Here is a 17,098-nt window from a genome sequence, read left to right as displayed (position 1 = left end):
GCCTCAACAAACCCACTTTCTCTGCTCCAGAGAATAGACGAGTCCGACCGATGCGCTGCAGCTGCAACTGAAATCAGCTGCTGGATGACGGAGTCAGAGAATCGAACCTCGTTCAGCCGGCAGCAGAGTCACAGCTGATCCAGGGTCCAGCTCCAAAAACTCCCTCCGAGACTTTACGTTCAATTCCCAACATGGCTTAATGGACAAGAACAAATGGTCCACAGTGTCAAGAGCTGAGAGACGTCCCCTGGAAACACACACACACACACACACACTCTGTCGCTCTCTCTCTCTCTCTCACACACACACACACACACACACACACACACACACACACACACACACACACACACTCTGTCTCTCTCTCTCTCTCACACACACACACACACACACACACACACACACACACACACTCTGTCTCTCTCTCTCTCACACACACACACACACACACACACACTCTGTCTCTCTCTCTCTCTCACACACACACACCATACACATGACATCATGACAGAACACTATTAAAAGTTAAATTTGGAGTGAATTTATTAACAATAATAATGATAATAATAACAATAATGATAATACAGAATGCAGTGTAACCTTCTGAATCTATTGCAGAGAATAATCACAGTTATAAAAATATCTCTCTTCACTTTGTGGCTTTTTTGAAACTCTGATTTATTTTATTGCCGCCAAACAGAAACAACCAAGAGACGTGAGTTTCAAACAACGAGGACGTGTTTTTCTACTGCAGTCGGAATATATGTACTGAGGGAATATTTCAAATATGGTACAAAACAAAAAGGACATGTTGCTGTTGAACGATTGAAAACAATTCTGACACAATAAGTAAATTCTTTTCTTCAATCACTTTTCAATGATTTTTTAAAAGGTCTTTGAAAAAAGGTCTTTGCACAAACCATCAATTCAACTCAATTAATTGTAATTTGAGGACTTTTATTGTATTTCATTGTTTTTATAGACCAGACTTTAATTTAATTTTCTCATGTACTTGGACGTTATATTCATGAAGTTTTGTATCAGTTGTAATAACTGTTGTACTCTGAGTGTGTGACTCTGAGCAGATGAAGCAAACATTTGGAAAGAAGAGTCATGATGAATAAATTCAGTTGTGTCTGAAAATGTCTTTGCACTCTTTCTTACGCATTTGAGTTGGGAGAAGAAAAAACACTGTAAACTTAATGTAGCTACACATTTGAAATGAGATTAAAACCAAATTATGAGCTATAACGAGCAAACACTGAACTTTTTCATGCTTATGAACTTGACTCATTGGTGAACTTGCATGTTGCAGCTGAACCCCCCCTCACCTCACCCTCCCCTTGCAAACATAAAAAAACTTGCGGTCGCTTCAATATTTATGAAAACGGTTTTTAGTTTGTCCAGTTTGACGACTGTAAAAAACATGGCGGCCTCCGTAGAGAGGACCCCCTCCCTTTGTAAATATGAAGTATGTAAATATAAAGTAAGTAAATATAAAGTATTTAAATATAAAGGGGCAACTGTAGGGTAAAGAAACAACAATTTGTACGATTTAGATTATGACACACTGGTGAGAACATTGCTAAGATTATTTCATATTCAGTTTCTGCCAATAGATCCCTTTAAACTGAATCTTACACACTGGACCTTTAATTGTCGTCCGTACAATTCGTAAATGTTTTTTTCATCTTATTTCTCAAACCACTGCACAGAATTTGAGTTTTCGTAACATTTGCAATAATAAGTAAAGAAATAAAGTGACTGGTGTTTATTGGAGTCACCCAGCAAACAGAGATCATGAACTAATAACATTCACTGAGCCACAGGACGAGTTTAATACAAATCTGATTATTAACGAGCTGCAGCAGAAAAACACGCAGAGACAGTTAACGTGTCGCCATCAGGAGAAAAAGAATTCAATTAAACGACAAAAAGAAGAAATGATAATTATCTGATGGATCCTCTGATCACTTTATTAATCATGTGACACACAAACCTCTCCGATTTATATTCTATTAATATTCAAGCTTCAGTAATTATTTGTTCACATGTCGTGAAAACACGTGAATCAGATGGCAGTCACATGTGTGAGCGGATGTATGGAAGCTCATTTCTGCCCAGAAAAAACTGAAAAATACTTTAGAATCAGAAAAACTTCATCAAAAACTCTGTAATTCAGATTACATCATAGTAATTATAAATTTCTTTCGGATCAAAATGATGTTTTTAAAGTCGTATCAAGTTAAAATGAGAGAAAATAATGATCTTCATCAATGTTGGAATCCTTTATGTTCTATGACTTCAAATGTGAAGAAAGTCTTTAAACTCTAATTTCATTTATCTGTCATGCAGGTGGATTTATGGCTTTTTGCTTCAGAAGTTTCTGTCTCAGTGTCACGTTTATTTTCATCCTCCTGTTTTCTCTCGTTAACAGAAATGAACCGTGATGTCTGTTTGTGCTTTGATTCAAAGGATCCACTTGTGTTTTTCACAGAAATGTTTAATCAGCACGACGTGAACGAGTCACCGAGCTTTTCTTTCAAATGTTGCTTTGTGTTGTTTTCCCACATTTACTGGAAGAAAAAGCAGAAGATAAACAAACCATCTCATTCAAACATGGACAAAGGAAAGATTTTAGAATTTCATACGAACAATAGAAGATTTGATTTTACTTTACATTGTCCTCTGTTGTTTTTTAAAAGCTCCACGTGTTTCTGCAGGTGAAGGAAACTGATGGTGTCAGTAGCGTCACCTCCTGAAAACTTGAAATATTAAAATAGTTCTGAGACGCTGGAAGGCTTCGGGCTGAAAACCGTCCAACAGGAAGTCCTTTTATTCTGAAGTATCCGGTCACTGCAGCTTCCTGCTTCCTGTCGTCATTAGAATCCTGTCGTCATCAGAATCCTGTCGTCATTAGAATCCTGTCGTCATTAGAATCCTGTCGTCATTAGAATCCTCTCTTTACCCACAAACTAAGTGAGAGAGTGATTTCTGCATATTCACAGACACGTCAGTGTCCGTCAGCTGCCCCCCCCCCCGACCGTGGAAACGTTGACGTCTGAGTCTGAAGGCACTTGATGTCATGGCGGAGGGTGAAGCGTGTCCTCAGCCACAGACACATGTCAACATGTGGGGGGGGTCTGTACCACAGTTACCCCCCCTCCAAGAGAGAGAGAGAGAGAGACAGAGAGAGAGAGAGAGAGACAGAGAGAGAGAGAGAGATCACGGTACAGTACTAATGATGGGGGGGGGGGGGGGGGTCAATGTTCCTGATCTCAGCTCCATGTTCAGAAGGGACCACCGACACTTTACTGGAGGAGCTGCGCCTCCTGGTGACACAACCCAGAAGTGTCTGACACACACACACACAGACACACACACACACACACAGACAGACACACACAGACAGACAGACTGACACACACACAGACACACACATACACAGACACACACACAGACACACACACATACACACACAGACACACACACAGACACACACACACACACACATACACACACACAGACAGACTGACACACACACACACACACACACACACACACACACATACACACACACACACACACACACACACACACACACACACACACACACACACACACTGATGATAGAAAAGAACGTCCAGATGTTTGTGTAGGTCTGTGAACTCCCACCTCCAGTGAACGCATCATAAGAATCATATTCTGCCTTTGTTTAATTCATAAATGACAAAACGTCTTAACGTCTGTTTTCAGCTCAGTAACGACGATGATGTCGTCTCGTCTCTTATCTCACATTGTTTTTATCAGAACTAATTAATTTAGTTGATCAATCAACATTCCTGATTTTAGCCGCTTTTGAAAAACTCAATTTCCCATAAGCCCGAGACACCACAGCTGGACAGAGAGGACAGACACAGGCTGCAAATAAAGATGGACGACATGACGCCTCCCTGAAGTGAAGCCAAATCATCTCTATCGCCCCCTGGTGTCTGACTGCAGTATAGATCATAACCCCTCCTCCTCCATGTTAGCAGATGGGACATGAACCAAACTAAAAAGTCGACGTTAAATAAATGTTTAAAGATGTTTCTGACTTTCAGCTCGTTCTTCTCTGATGTTTGTTCAAGTTTCTCATCAGTTTGGTTTCATCAGGGATTGGGGTGATTGGGGTCGGGGGTTTTGTTTGTGTGTGTGTGTGTGTGTGGGGGGGGGGGGGGGGGGGGGGGGGGGTTAAAGGTCGTGGTTTCGTACAGAGAGGGGTGGGGGGGGTCACCTCTGCTGGCCAATCAGAACCAGACTCAGGGTGATGCACAGCTGCCATATATGGGGTGAAGAGGGCGGGGCCAGTGACCTTAGATCTGAAAATGAAAGAGAGAGATTCATGAGTCAGTTTCACAGTTTGATGACTCAGCAAAGATAAAACCATTGAGGGGGTTAATCACTGTGTGCCACTCACTGTTGGGGGGTGGGTCTTTACATTCGCCCTCCTCGATGGTTACATCATCGATGGCGATGTCTCCCTCGATACCGGAGCCTCGCACCCCCTCCATCAGCACCTGCGGAGACAGCAGCACACAGCTGACAGCAAACCTCCCTCTGCGTGGGGACTCGTGTCTCTTGTGTCTCTGTGGTTGTTTTGTGTCTTTGTGGTGGTGGGTGTGGTTTGTACCTGGAAGGCTGCGGTTGGGTGGAGGTTGACCTTGGCTTGTCTCCAGCGGTCTCCTTGGTTACCAGTCAGAGTCCAGATGGAGGTGTCTGTCACCGTCTGTCCTTTCTGTCGCAGGAAGACGTTCAGAGCTCCTGCGGGACAGAAACCAACAGGCTCAGGTATTTTTTGTCGTCCTGCTCCGGAGCGGTCAGCCGTCACGACTCCGCAGTCTCACCTATGTGTTTCCCGTACATGTGGTAGAAGAAGGCGAAGCAGTAGGCGGGGTTGTTGCTGACGGCGGCGGAGGTGGAGCTCTTGGAGTTCATGTTAAAGGTGGGAGACAGCAGCCGAGCTTTATCTCCGTCCAGCCTCGGCCTTGACGTCTCAATGTACATGTAGAAACCTGAGAGAGGTCAGAGGTCAGAGGTCAGAGGTCAGAGGTCAGGTCAAACCAACACAGCAACATCAGCAAAGGTTATTTCCTTTCCATTAAAGTTCATTGTTATCATTTTACACAACTTTTCTCATTTAATGATTCATTTCTCACTGTTGTGTCGTGAATTCTTTTTACGGAGCGAACTGGTTAATTTGTGCGACGCCCTGAACACGTGAATAAACTCAACCGGTCGTATTCGCCTGTTCTGCTCCTGGAGAGAGGACGACTGATCGAGTTGCTGCGGTGAACGTGTTGTGGAGGGAGCGGGGAGTGAGGGCCCCTAGCCCAGAAGAGCCCACAGCTCGGGGCCTGTCCCCGGCTCCTCGAGGAGCTTTGTCTGGATGTCTGTAGGTTTCTAGCTCCACCTGAGGCTGAGCATCATTTACTTCATCAAATAACTGATGAAACCAAACTGATGAGAAACTTGAACAAACATCAGAGAGACGAGAACGAGCTGAAACCACAGAAACATCTGAAAACATTTATTTAACGTCTACTTTGACTTTTAGTTTGGTCCATGTCCCATCTGATAACATGGAGGAGGTTTATCATGATCATGTCTATTATTCATAGAATCATTTAAAATCGTATATATTTGCTGTTGGACACGATTCCCAACACAAAAACAAAGTAAACAGAATCAACGTTAACGTCAGACCTTCGTTTCTGAGTAGAAGAATCGAACCTGTGACCCTGCCTCGCTCTGCAACACCAGCAGTGCAAACACTCCACCTCCGGCTCATCCAGCAGAAAAACAAGCGTCCCAAATTCATTTGGACATGAGCGTCGAAACACTGACACGCACGTTTCCTGTTTGATATCAAACATTTCCCCCCGAGGCTTGTTTTAATGAGAAGAAGAAGAAGAAGAAGAAGAAGAACAGGGGGATATTCCCGGAGGAAACGAGGAGAAAACAACAAACTGCTGTTGTCTCACATCAGCTGGATGTACGTCGTGATTTGAACCTTTATTTACTCAGAGATTAAATCTGAGCACAGCTGGTTTCTACGTCACTGCTTCGAACGATTAATCCAAATCACATGATTTGATTTGAAATCCCTGAAAGAGAAACAGCAAAGATCAGCTGATCCAGCTCTACTGCGTGTTACTGTTTATTCCCAGACTCACCAAACAAACTGAAGACAGTTCTTCACAGTCAGCTGCTAGTAGAGTTCTTTATCTAAAGTATATATCTAATGGAGTAGTGTGTACGTACAGTGAGAGTAATATGCAGTGTTTGCAGTATTAGTGACAGTTTTTAATGATTCAGTTCTTCAGTCCTGTATTTCTCTCCACCTCAGGGTCTGATGACCAGATGTTGACAACCAATCACATTTCATCATTCAGCCTCTTCCTGCAGCCGGTGTCCTCTGAGACGACTCAACTGTGTCCCACTCAGAAGCAGGCTGTGACACAGTGTGTGTGTGTGTGTGTGTGTGTGTGTGTGTGTGTGTGTGTGTACCCTGCTTGGAGCCGGTGTGGTCGGAGCTCGGCCCGGTGTTGGGGGTGTATTTGGTGTCTCGTGAGGCGGCGCTGTGACGCGTCCAGTCAAACTCATCGGTTTTGTCCTGAGAGAACAAACACAACGCCTCGTCCTCGAAGCCACACTGGAACTCCCCTGAACACACACACACACACACACACACACACACACACACACACACACTTCAGCTGATAATTTGCAGTACTTTATACTAAATACTAGGAAAGAAGGAAAACACAACCAAATATATGATGTTTATGGACTGACGTGAAAATGTTTCTAATTGACTTGTGTGTTTTGAAGAAGTTTAAGATGATGATGAATCTTCATCCTTTAGTTGAGTGGATACAGAACACATCTCAACACACGAGTCAGTCAGTGATGAGTCATGAACACTTGATATGTTCTCTGCTCATGAACACGCTGAACACGCAGAGTCATGTGTTTGAGTGAACTTACTGAGATGTGGATTCACAGGAGCTGTGAAGAGACAAGAGGAAAGAACTCAGATCAGCTTCAGGAGAAAAGAAGAAAAAACAAGAACAGAAACATGTTTGACATGATGAAGACACCCCCCCCCCCCCCCCACACACACACACACACACACACACACACACACACACACACAGCTGCAGTGTCATGTCATGGTAAAAGTGAGTGAAGTGAACGAAGGTGGGAAACGATGAGACAAAGCAGATGAGCAGACGTCCTGATGCTTCAGGTTTTCATATCTGAGAAAGTTCAGCTTCATTTCTGGAGGAAGTGGAGATCCTCTTTATTTATCGTCAGGGTGGAAACAGGAAGTAGCTGGTTGCTTAGTAACAGAACCTCCTCTGAAGGAGCAGTGATGGTGAAGAGTCAGAGCAGAGGTTTCTTTTCTCTGAGCGACGACGAGGTGGAACCAATCACACATTTCTCTTGAACAAACAAACACTAACGTCTGGTTTAAAGATGGCGCTGAACTAAATGACAACCTGAGGCTTCAGACCAGAAGCTCACAAACCGACGGTGACGTGTCTGTGGGTTAATGCTCTTTCTTACTATATTATTTTGATCACGAGCCGCGTAGCGTCTTAAGACACGAGTTTAGCTAACCCTAGTGACCGAGACGAGCTAACTGACACTGAAACCACAGGAAAAAGGGTTTGGAGCAGAACAGCGAGAATTGATGTTAGTGAGGAAATGTGACATATTGAAGAGATGTTACTACGAACTACAAGTTTTTCTTGTGGAGGTTTACGTACCGCTGTATGTGATGATGCGTTCGGTGGCATCTCCCTCTCCGTAGCGGGTGATGGGGGTGAGGCGGACCAGGTAGGACTCAGGTTTGACGAGTTCTGTCAGGTTGTAGGTCAACAGCTCCCCCTTCTGGATGGTTCCCTCCATGGGAATCTCCTGCTCCCACCAGCGAGACTGACCCATCTGTGAAACACGCTCTGTCAGTTTCTCAATCAGTTCGAGTCGTCATGATTGACAGCTGACGATGACTCCTGCTCAGACTCTGACTGCTAATGACGTCACCACAAGATGGCAGCGTATCTGAGAAACTTCAGCTTCCTTTCTGGAGGAAGTGGAGGCGTGTCGTCACCTTCAGCCTCTGAACAAAGTGCTGATTTGTAGTTCTCTTACTTCTCTCCATCTTTCATTGGTTCAGTTCCTTCGTTGACTCAGAGAAGTCGATCCTTCATCTTGTTTTCATTCTTGGATCCCTCCGTGCTGTGATTGGCTGCTCGCTCCCTGACCAGGATGAAATCTCACCAACTCATTTCAGACTGAACGACAGATTTACCCCCGAGTTCGTCCAGAGTAACGACAGACTCACGGCTCTTCTTCTCTCATTCATCTCCTGCCTCTCTCTGCGCTCTGTTCATTTTACACTCCAGTTAACTCCTCCTCCTCCTCCTCCTCCTCCTCCTCGTCCTCCTCCTCCTCGTCCTCCTTTCTTTCCTGTAAACTCAGTGTCGTCCCTGTTTCCTCGAGTCGTTCTTCATCATCATCATCCTCTCTTCTTTCTTCCCCTCCTGTTCTGTCTCATCAGCTCTCCCTCCAGACGGGTAACCGTGGCAACAAGCCCTCCCCCTCTACGACTAAAGGTCGATGCTGCAGAAGCTTCAGGTACAAACGGACTCTGAATGAACGAGTCATCAACGTAACATTGAACCGCATCACAGAGGTGGGAGGTAACAAAGTACAAGTACTCTTACTGTACTTTTTACTTTTCAAAACAAATATCTGAACTTTCTGCTCGTTACATTTTGAGGTCTGAGGTCAGACGACTTGTTCCATCATATATTTAATTATAACGTGTCCATCATGTCGTCTGTCTCCACCAGTGTTTTATCCTCCTCTGTACCATGTGACCTCGTGTCCTCGTTCAGAGACAAATGAAGCCAGCGTGACTCAGCAGCTGCCGGTTCAACTGTTCAACATCCAGTGTGACGGCACAGGAAGGCCGAGCGAGGGTTAAAAGAAAGACTGTGCCCTATATCTGTCAGGGGGGGGGGGGGGTTACCTCCAGCTACAACAATCTGGCCAGAGAGCAACCCTCTCTGTCTCTCTGCCCCCCCCCCCCTGAACTGAATCACCTCCTGATCTGAACCAGTTCTAACTTTGACGTCTCGTCTTCAAACCAAAGATCGAACTCAACGTCCTGCTGAGGTCTGAAGTGAAGCCAGGTCCCCACAAAGATAGAAGTAACACACCACGTGAAACACGTGCACTCGTTTCATGATTGAACCTCATTCACCAGGAGACGTCTCTGGAGTTGTGGACACGTTAAATCCAGTTACACATCTTATCTTAACTCATCTCATCTTAACTCCTCTTATCTAAACTTCTAAATAGGTTCTCGACCTAAACGTTTCTCATGTCGAGTAATAATAAAATAATCATTTTTTCTACTCAACAGTCTGAACAAGTGAACAGCTTGAACAGCTCTGTTCCTCTCTTCCTCTCCTCCTCTCTTCCTCTCCTCCTCTCCTCCTCTCTTCCTCTCGTCCTCTCCTCCTCTCCTCCTCTCTTCCTCTCCTCTATCCCTACATCACTCTTGTTGTTCTGTGAGAGAAGTGAGCTGGAACTCTGGGTTGGTTGAAGTTGTGTTGTTTCACATTTCTACTTTTAACAACGATCTCTGAACAACCAGACACACTGGGTGTAAACTGACAGCACCGTGTTCTGACCTTTCTGAAGCCGAGCCTGTAGGCCAGGATCCGGTCCACAGCGTTGGGCTCCATCTGAGTCCACTGCAGCTTGAAGCCGTAGACTTGGGGTTGGTTCTGCCACAGAGCGCTGTAGGTGTCGTAGTAAAACTCTGGGAAATAGGCCTTCCCTGAGAAGACACAGGGTCAGAGGTCACGCAGATGTGGAACCAGGTTCATCAAACATCACAACATTCAAGTCTCTTTCTGGTTTGTTCCCACAATGTCTCCGTTTGACACCATTTTAAAAATGAATCCACGTCATGTGACACGAGCATCACGTGACCATTCACATACACTGGTCATGTGAGTTTGATCCGTGTTGAATGATTTGACTTTGATTTGACAGAGTTTGTTGGACTGACAGTCGTTCACTGACAAACACTGCAAAATTAAAAAGAGGACAAAGTGACAACTTCCATGTTTGTTTGGTCAAAGGAAGGAAGAGGAAGAGGAAGAAGAAGAGGAAGAGGAAGAGGAAGAGGAAGAAGAGGAAGAGGAAGAGGAAGAGGAAGAGGAAGAGGAAGAAGAAGAGGAAGAGGAAGAAGAAGAGGAAGAGGAAGAGGAAGAGGAAGAAGTGTGTTAATGTGTGTGTTGATCTCCAAGGCAGCAGGATTAAAAAGTTAATATGACAGCAAAGTGTGTGTTTACAGTAGATGTGAGTAACACACACACACACACACTCACACACACACACACACACACACACACTCACACACACACACACACACACACTCACACACACACACACACACACACACACACACACAGCAGCGTGTTTCTGCTGATGTGAATGTTTCAGGATTAAACCACTGAAGAAGAGTCACCAAATGACACAGAGCTGATTGGTTGAATCAGCTCGAAGGAAAAACCCACTCGTACATTTTACTCACATACTGCAGTACTCATGTGAGACACAAGTACTTGGGTACTCAATGTTCTCGTACTGTTACTTCACTGAGCTTGTTTGATTCGTCACACGTCACATGACCACTCACATACACTGGTCATGTGACGTAGAGAGGAAGTCTCAGACCCGTTCACACTGTCCTGACAGGGATGAGTTTCAACTCTGACGGAAACATCAGGAGAAAACTTTGAGGCCTGAGGAGCCGAGGACTCGTGCTCTCTGAGTTTTGTCTCACAGTTGTCTCTGTCGTCTGAACGAGGTTTAAAAAGACACGTCCCGTCCACACCTGATTAACAACACACACTTCACCAGAGCGACGACAAGCTCTACATAATCACCGTCACTCTCCATCAGCTCCATCCTCAGCTTACAACTTCCCCCTTTGAAGACGTTCTGCTGCCGCCTGCAGAACGCCGGCCGCTCGCCCGCCGCTCTGATAAGGAGCTTAATGCAGCCGCGAGTTTAACAGGAGACGTCTCACAGCGCTGACAGGGTGTCTCTATGGGGGGGGCTTTAATGGGAGTGGACGGCAGAAACGAGACAACACTCGTCCTGAGACAGACTCGTCCACATTTACACCTAAAACCAGTAAATGAAGTAAAAAGACAAACGGTTGTTTAATTAACGAAGACGTCAGAAATCGGGTCTTAAACCTGAGGGGACAAGTCTTAAACCTGAGGGGACAAGTCTTAAAACTGAGGGGACAAGTCTTAAACCTGAGGGGACAAGTCTTAAAACTGAGGGGACAAGTCTTAAACCTGAGGGGACAAGTCTTAAAACTGAGGGGACAAGTCTTAAACCTGAGGGGACAAGTCTTAAAACTGAGAACACAAGTCTTAAACCTGAGGGGACAAGTCTTAAACCTGAGGGGACAAGTCTTAAAACTGAGGGGACAAGTCTTAAACCTGAGGGGACAAGTCTTAAAACTGAGAACACAAGTCTTAAACCTGAGGGGACAAGTCTTAAACCTGAGGGGACAAGTCTTAAAACTGAGAACACAAGTCTTAAACCTGAGAAGACAAGTCTTAAACCTGAGGGGACATGTCGTAAACCTGAGAAGACAAGTCTTAAACCTGAGGGGACATGTCGTAAACCTGAGAAGACAAGTCTTAAACCTGAGAAGACAAGTCTTAAACCTGAGGGGACAAGTCTTAAACCTGAGAAGACAAGTCTTAAACCTGAGGGGACAAGTCTTAAACCTGAGAAGACAAGTCTTAAACCTGAGGGGACATGTCGTAAACCTGAGAAGACAAGTCTTAAACCTGAGGGGACATGTCGTAAACCTGAGAAGACAAGTCTTGAACCTGAGGGGACAAGTCTTAAACCTGAGGGGACAAGTCTTAAACCTGAGGGGACAAGTCTTAAACCTGAGAAGACAAGTCTTAAACCTGAGGGGACAAGTCGTAAACCTGAGAAGACAAGTCTTGAACCTGAGGGGACAAGTCTTAAACCTGAGGGGACAAGTCTTAAACCTGAGGGGACAAGTCTTAAACCTGAGGGGACAAGTCTTAAACCTGAGAAGACAAGTCTTAAACCTGAGGGGACAAGTCTTGAACCTGAGGGGACAAGTCTTAAACCTGAGGGGACAAGTCTTAAACCTAAGGGGACATGTCGTAAACCTGAGAAGACAAGTCTTAAACCTGAGAGGACAAGTCTTGAACCTGAGGGGACGAGTGTGTGAAGAGAATGGAAGAGTAAGTAGAGTCTAGTAAAAGCCGCCATGGACCAGTGAAGTGTCGTTGACTTGTTTGAGACAGGAAACGTCAATCTTCATTCCAGGTCGTCACCTACAACACGAAGACGATGGCGTCTCCCTCCAGACTCACCTGTGACCAGGAAAGTGCAGCGGCCCGCCCCGGCCTCGTTGGTGATGTCGCAGGTGTACTCGCCGTAGCCCTCTCGGTTTAGAGCTCGCACGTGGTAGCTGGTGTCGTCGCTCTGGTCACTGAACTGTCCCACAGTCAGGAGGCGGGAGCCCAGCTTCCACTCGTATCGCAGCAGGCGAGCAGGGTGCGCTCGCAGCAGGCGGCACGTGAGGCTGAAGGCCCGACCCAGAGCCTGACGGACCTCCGTGTACACCGGCTCCACGACCGGAGGGACTGACGAGAGAATTTAAAACCCTTTGAGTTTCAGTCACATTACTGACACACGTTAGATCTTAGTGTTTAACACACGCACACACACACACACACACACACACACACACACACACACACACACACACACAGACACACACACACACACACACACACACACACACAGGTCTGCAGTTCAGCTCCACCCCCCAGAAATGTTTCCTTCCTCCTCGTACAGAACATCTAAAGGTCAGCTGGACGCCGATGCCCCATGGCGTCCTTCAGCCGAGCTCTCTGATTGGTCCGAGAAGTCTGCCGGGCCTTGCCTTTAATTCCCATGATGCACAACTGAACCTGGTGCTTAACGATCTCTGCTCGTTTCTACAGTTTGAATCCTGATGTTCTGAGGAAGCAGCTCGTTTCCAATGTGGACAAAAAGAAGAGCAATGGTTCTATTTTATTTCAGGTTGATGGTTTTTTTCTCAGTGAGTTTTTTTTCACTGTGATGAAACACCAGAGGAACTTAGAGTCCGAGCGTCTGCTGAGACGCTGGAGATCATATGAGTCATGGATTTACATCTTCATGGACAGCGAGGACTGAAACCTCACCGATGTCCTCATATCAGAGGACGCACCGGTCCACGGTCAGCTGACAGTTACACACACTGATGTCCCCACAATACACACTGAACTACAATTACCCCCCTGTGCAAAGAAGCAGCTGCACAGGACACTGGACACAGTTCGAGCACAAGCAGGAGCTGCAGCGTTTAGAGTGAAAGCTTTAGAAAGTGTGAACATGAAATCAATCGTGCTCTCAGACTGAAAGACACGCTCTGAAAACAGAGAACGGACAAGCAACATAAAGCCTCCGGCTGCTTCCAGCAAAGAGCCAACGACAACCACAGTCTTCTTCCTCATGTCCGAACGTGTGGTCAACCCCTAGAGGAGTATGTATACATACAGTATATACTGTATATACAGTATATACATATGTTTATATACATACATATACATACATATGTTTATATACATACATATACATACATATATTTATATACATACATATACATACGTATATATACATATGTTTATATACATACATATACATACATATATTTATATACATACAGTATATACATACATATACATATGTTTATATACATACATATACATACATATGTTTATATACATACAGTATATACATACATATACATATGTTTATATACATACATATATTTATATACATACAGTATATACATATGTTTATATACATACAGTATATACATATGTTTATACTGTATATATACATACATATGTTTATACTGTATGTTCATAGAGTTTCGTTCTAACGTGTTTCTGTCCATGTGAGTTAAACTTCAACTTGTTTTTCTTGTTGCTCATTTCTCAGCTTTAGACTTTTTTGCGGTTCAGTTTCTCCGTCAGAAGCTTTTCCTGGATCAGCGTCATTTCATCCTTGCTCACAGTGAGAACTTAAATCTGTGTCGTGTGTGACTCGAATGTTGTTTCACTTATTTCAAAGTAATCCACCTGTAATCTGTCCTCACATTAATCTGCTTAGTGACGTGGTGCGGCGGAAACACGGAGCACGTTCAGAGAAGACTTCGGATTCACTGCAGAACACAAATAACTGCCAAAGACGGAGGAGACACCTGTGAAGGTGGACAGCGTCCGCGCAGCCGGGGGAGCAGCGATAATGTTGTTTCTAACGGACGAGGAGGAGAACACGTGTTCAACTGAGAGTGAGTCCGAACAACAACGAGGAAATATGACAGAGCATCACAAACACAGATGTTTATATGTGTGTGTGTGTGTGTTACCCACACTGCACCACCAGCTGGATCAGAGCTTCTCTTGGTTTCACGTTGAAGCCGTTGTACTGACTCGTCTGGCAGCGGTAAGTCCCGCTCATCTCTCTCGTCACGTTGCTGATCCTCAGGACGCCGTCGTAGCTCTCTGTCTGAGCCGAGCCGTCCGGCATCAGAGCCGCCGCCGCCGCCGCTGCCGCCGCCCCGCTCTCCTCCATCCGAGACCACAGGATGATGGGTTTGGGTTTCCCTGAGACCAGACACTGCAGGTCCACTGTGTCGCCTTCCTGAGCGATGAGGTGAGAGCGCCCCCTGGGCACGGTCAGCTCTGGGGGAACTGCAGGCCAGAGAGTTTATGATTAGATGAGTTCATATTAACGTCCTCCTGCTCTTCACCGTTTATTCTCTAACTTCTCACGTCCAAACTTGAATGACCCGTCCTTCTGCTGCGGGGACGCTTCTCTACTTCCTGTGTGTTCATTCTCACTACGATCACAGGAAGACACAACACTGACGTCAAACCAGAGGACGACACCGTCTCACCTCCCGAGCAACACAGACACAGGCTGTCAACTCCCAAGGTGCATTGCACTCACAAACCTCCAATGGCACAGCTTCGTGTGGTGTGCTCTGTCAGAGGAGTCAGATCCTGTGAGAAGATCCAGTTGTGTTTTATTATGGTTGTGATTATACTCTGATTTTATTTTGAAATGTTGTCACAGGAAGTGAGTGGGCGGAGTGTTCATACTGTTTGGTTACCATGGTGATTTACTCTGATAACAAGGGAACGAGCGTCGTAGAACTGGAAACTCTGAATTAAACCTGAAGTTAACCTGATGACCTCAAATCCTGCTTCATAGTTCAGACCCCAGGTTGTTCCTCAAAGCCCCGCCCACAGCGTGACGCACCTGTGGTGGATGAAATGTTGACATCGATGCTGATCTCGGGGACTCCTCCGTTCCTCAGCGAGGCCACGCAGGTGTAGGTGCCGAAGTCTGTGAACTTGAGGTCGATGATGTCGAGGTTGGTGGTTCCCAGTGAGACGTCGGTGTCGGTGTGCGTGATGACCATCCGCTCGGAGCTCTTCAGCGGTCGGCCGTTCTTCAGCCAGCTGAACTGCAGCTCCTCCGGCGGCGTGGCCTCCACCTGGCAGCTGATCTTTACCTCCCGGCCGATTTGGATGTTGTCGTCATTGTGGTACGGGTCCGGCGTGATCCAGAAGCGACCTTTACGAAGGCCTGTGGGAGACAGAATCAGATGAAGTAAGAAAGAACTAGAAGTTCTGCTCTGCTGCTGTTCGCCTCTTTTCCGTCTCAGTCATTTACACTTTGGCTCAAACCTGCTCAGCTCATCTTTGAGTCCAACTTAACGTCTGAACCGAGGGTGAGAGGATTCCCTCGATCACGTTCATGACAACACGCAACCTGAAAATCAATCGGACGATTCTTCAGGTTGACGAAGCAAATAAAGATTTGTGACGTGAACCTGTCGTGAGTTTGAATCCTGCAGCAGAAGCTGTTTTAATTATTGCAGCTGCTCTTCCTGCTGTGGAGAAACTAATCTCTCTAAATGGAGCTTAATTATTACTGAAGCCATTTGTTCAGTTTAATCCTGTCAACAGCGATGATGCCGCCGCTGTTCCATCGTGCCGCCTTCTTCCACTATTTATTTAAACACCTAGTTTCCAGTGACTGGACTCGTCACACTGCAAACACCTCACTGACAGTCACAGACTCTACAAACAGCTTCACCATGAAACACCGACGACTGAATCTGTCACATGTCAACATTCTGACGAGTCCCCCGGCACCAGCACCGACACGAGCGTCTGCCATGAAGCTCCGAGTTTGTTTAAAGTGACGACAGGTCCAAACAGAGCCACTCCTGAACCATCCTACCATCAAACCAACGTCCGAAAGAACCAAACCCATGAGCCCAGGTGCTAACATCGATATATAGACACATATAGATATATAGACACATAAAGATATATAGACACATATAGATATATAGACACATATAGATATATAGACACATATAGATATATAGACACATATAGATATATAAACACATATAGATATATAGACACATATAGATATATAGACACATATAGATATATAGACACATATAGATATATAGACACATATAGATATATAAACACATAAAGATATATAGACACATAAAGATATATAGACACATATAGATATATAGACACATATAGATATATAAACACATATAGATATATAGACACATATAGATATATAGACACATATAGATATATAGACACATATAGATATATAGACACATATAGATATATAAACACATATAGATATATAGACACATAAAGATATATAGACACATAAAGATATATAGACACATATAGATATATAGACACATATAGATATATATCACAGCACTGTGATGTTCAGTCAGTGTGTCCCTGTCAACATGCAACACACTGCAGCCACACACCAGAGGGTTGTAGTTCAAATCCCCCATCTGTGTGTGTGTGTGTGT

General features: G+C 45.1%; 1 protein-coding gene across 1 annotated transcript in view; it reads right to left on the bottom strand.

The window, feature by feature from the left end:
* Nucleotides 1-3,698: 3,698 nt before the first annotated feature.
* mdga2a (MAM domain containing glycosylphosphatidylinositol anchor 2a) overlaps nt 3,699-17,098 on the bottom strand; it is a 33,853-nt gene continuing 20,453 nt past the window's right edge. Inside the window, exons 7-17 of the mRNA XM_069535215.1 lie at nt 15,490-15,819; nt 14,598-14,918; nt 12,504-12,776; nt 9,750-9,898; nt 7,815-7,992; nt 7,030-7,050; nt 6,550-6,705; nt 4,887-5,054; nt 4,673-4,803; nt 4,460-4,559; nt 3,699-4,361 (exon numbers count right to left, since the gene is read on the bottom strand). Coding sequence (XP_069391316.1) covers nt 4,273-4,361; nt 4,460-4,559; nt 4,673-4,803; nt 4,887-5,054; nt 6,550-6,705; nt 7,030-7,050; nt 7,815-7,992; nt 9,750-9,898; nt 12,504-12,776; nt 14,598-14,918; nt 15,490-15,819 — 1,916 coding nt within the window. The 3' untranslated portion in view covers nt 3,699-4,272. The remainder of the gene's footprint in view (nt 4,362-4,459; nt 4,560-4,672; nt 4,804-4,886; nt 5,055-6,549; nt 6,706-7,029; nt 7,051-7,814; nt 7,993-9,749; nt 9,899-12,503; nt 12,777-14,597; nt 14,919-15,489; nt 15,820-17,098) is intronic.

This window comes from Paralichthys olivaceus, chromosome 12 (genome assembly GCF_024713975.1).
Source record: "Paralichthys olivaceus isolate ysfri-2021 chromosome 12, ASM2471397v2, whole genome shotgun sequence".
Taxonomy (NCBI): Eukaryota; Metazoa; Chordata; class Actinopteri; order Pleuronectiformes; family Paralichthyidae; genus Paralichthys; species Paralichthys olivaceus.
Note: the sequence above shows the minus strand (reverse complement) of the source record. Positions and strands in the feature narration are given on the sequence as shown.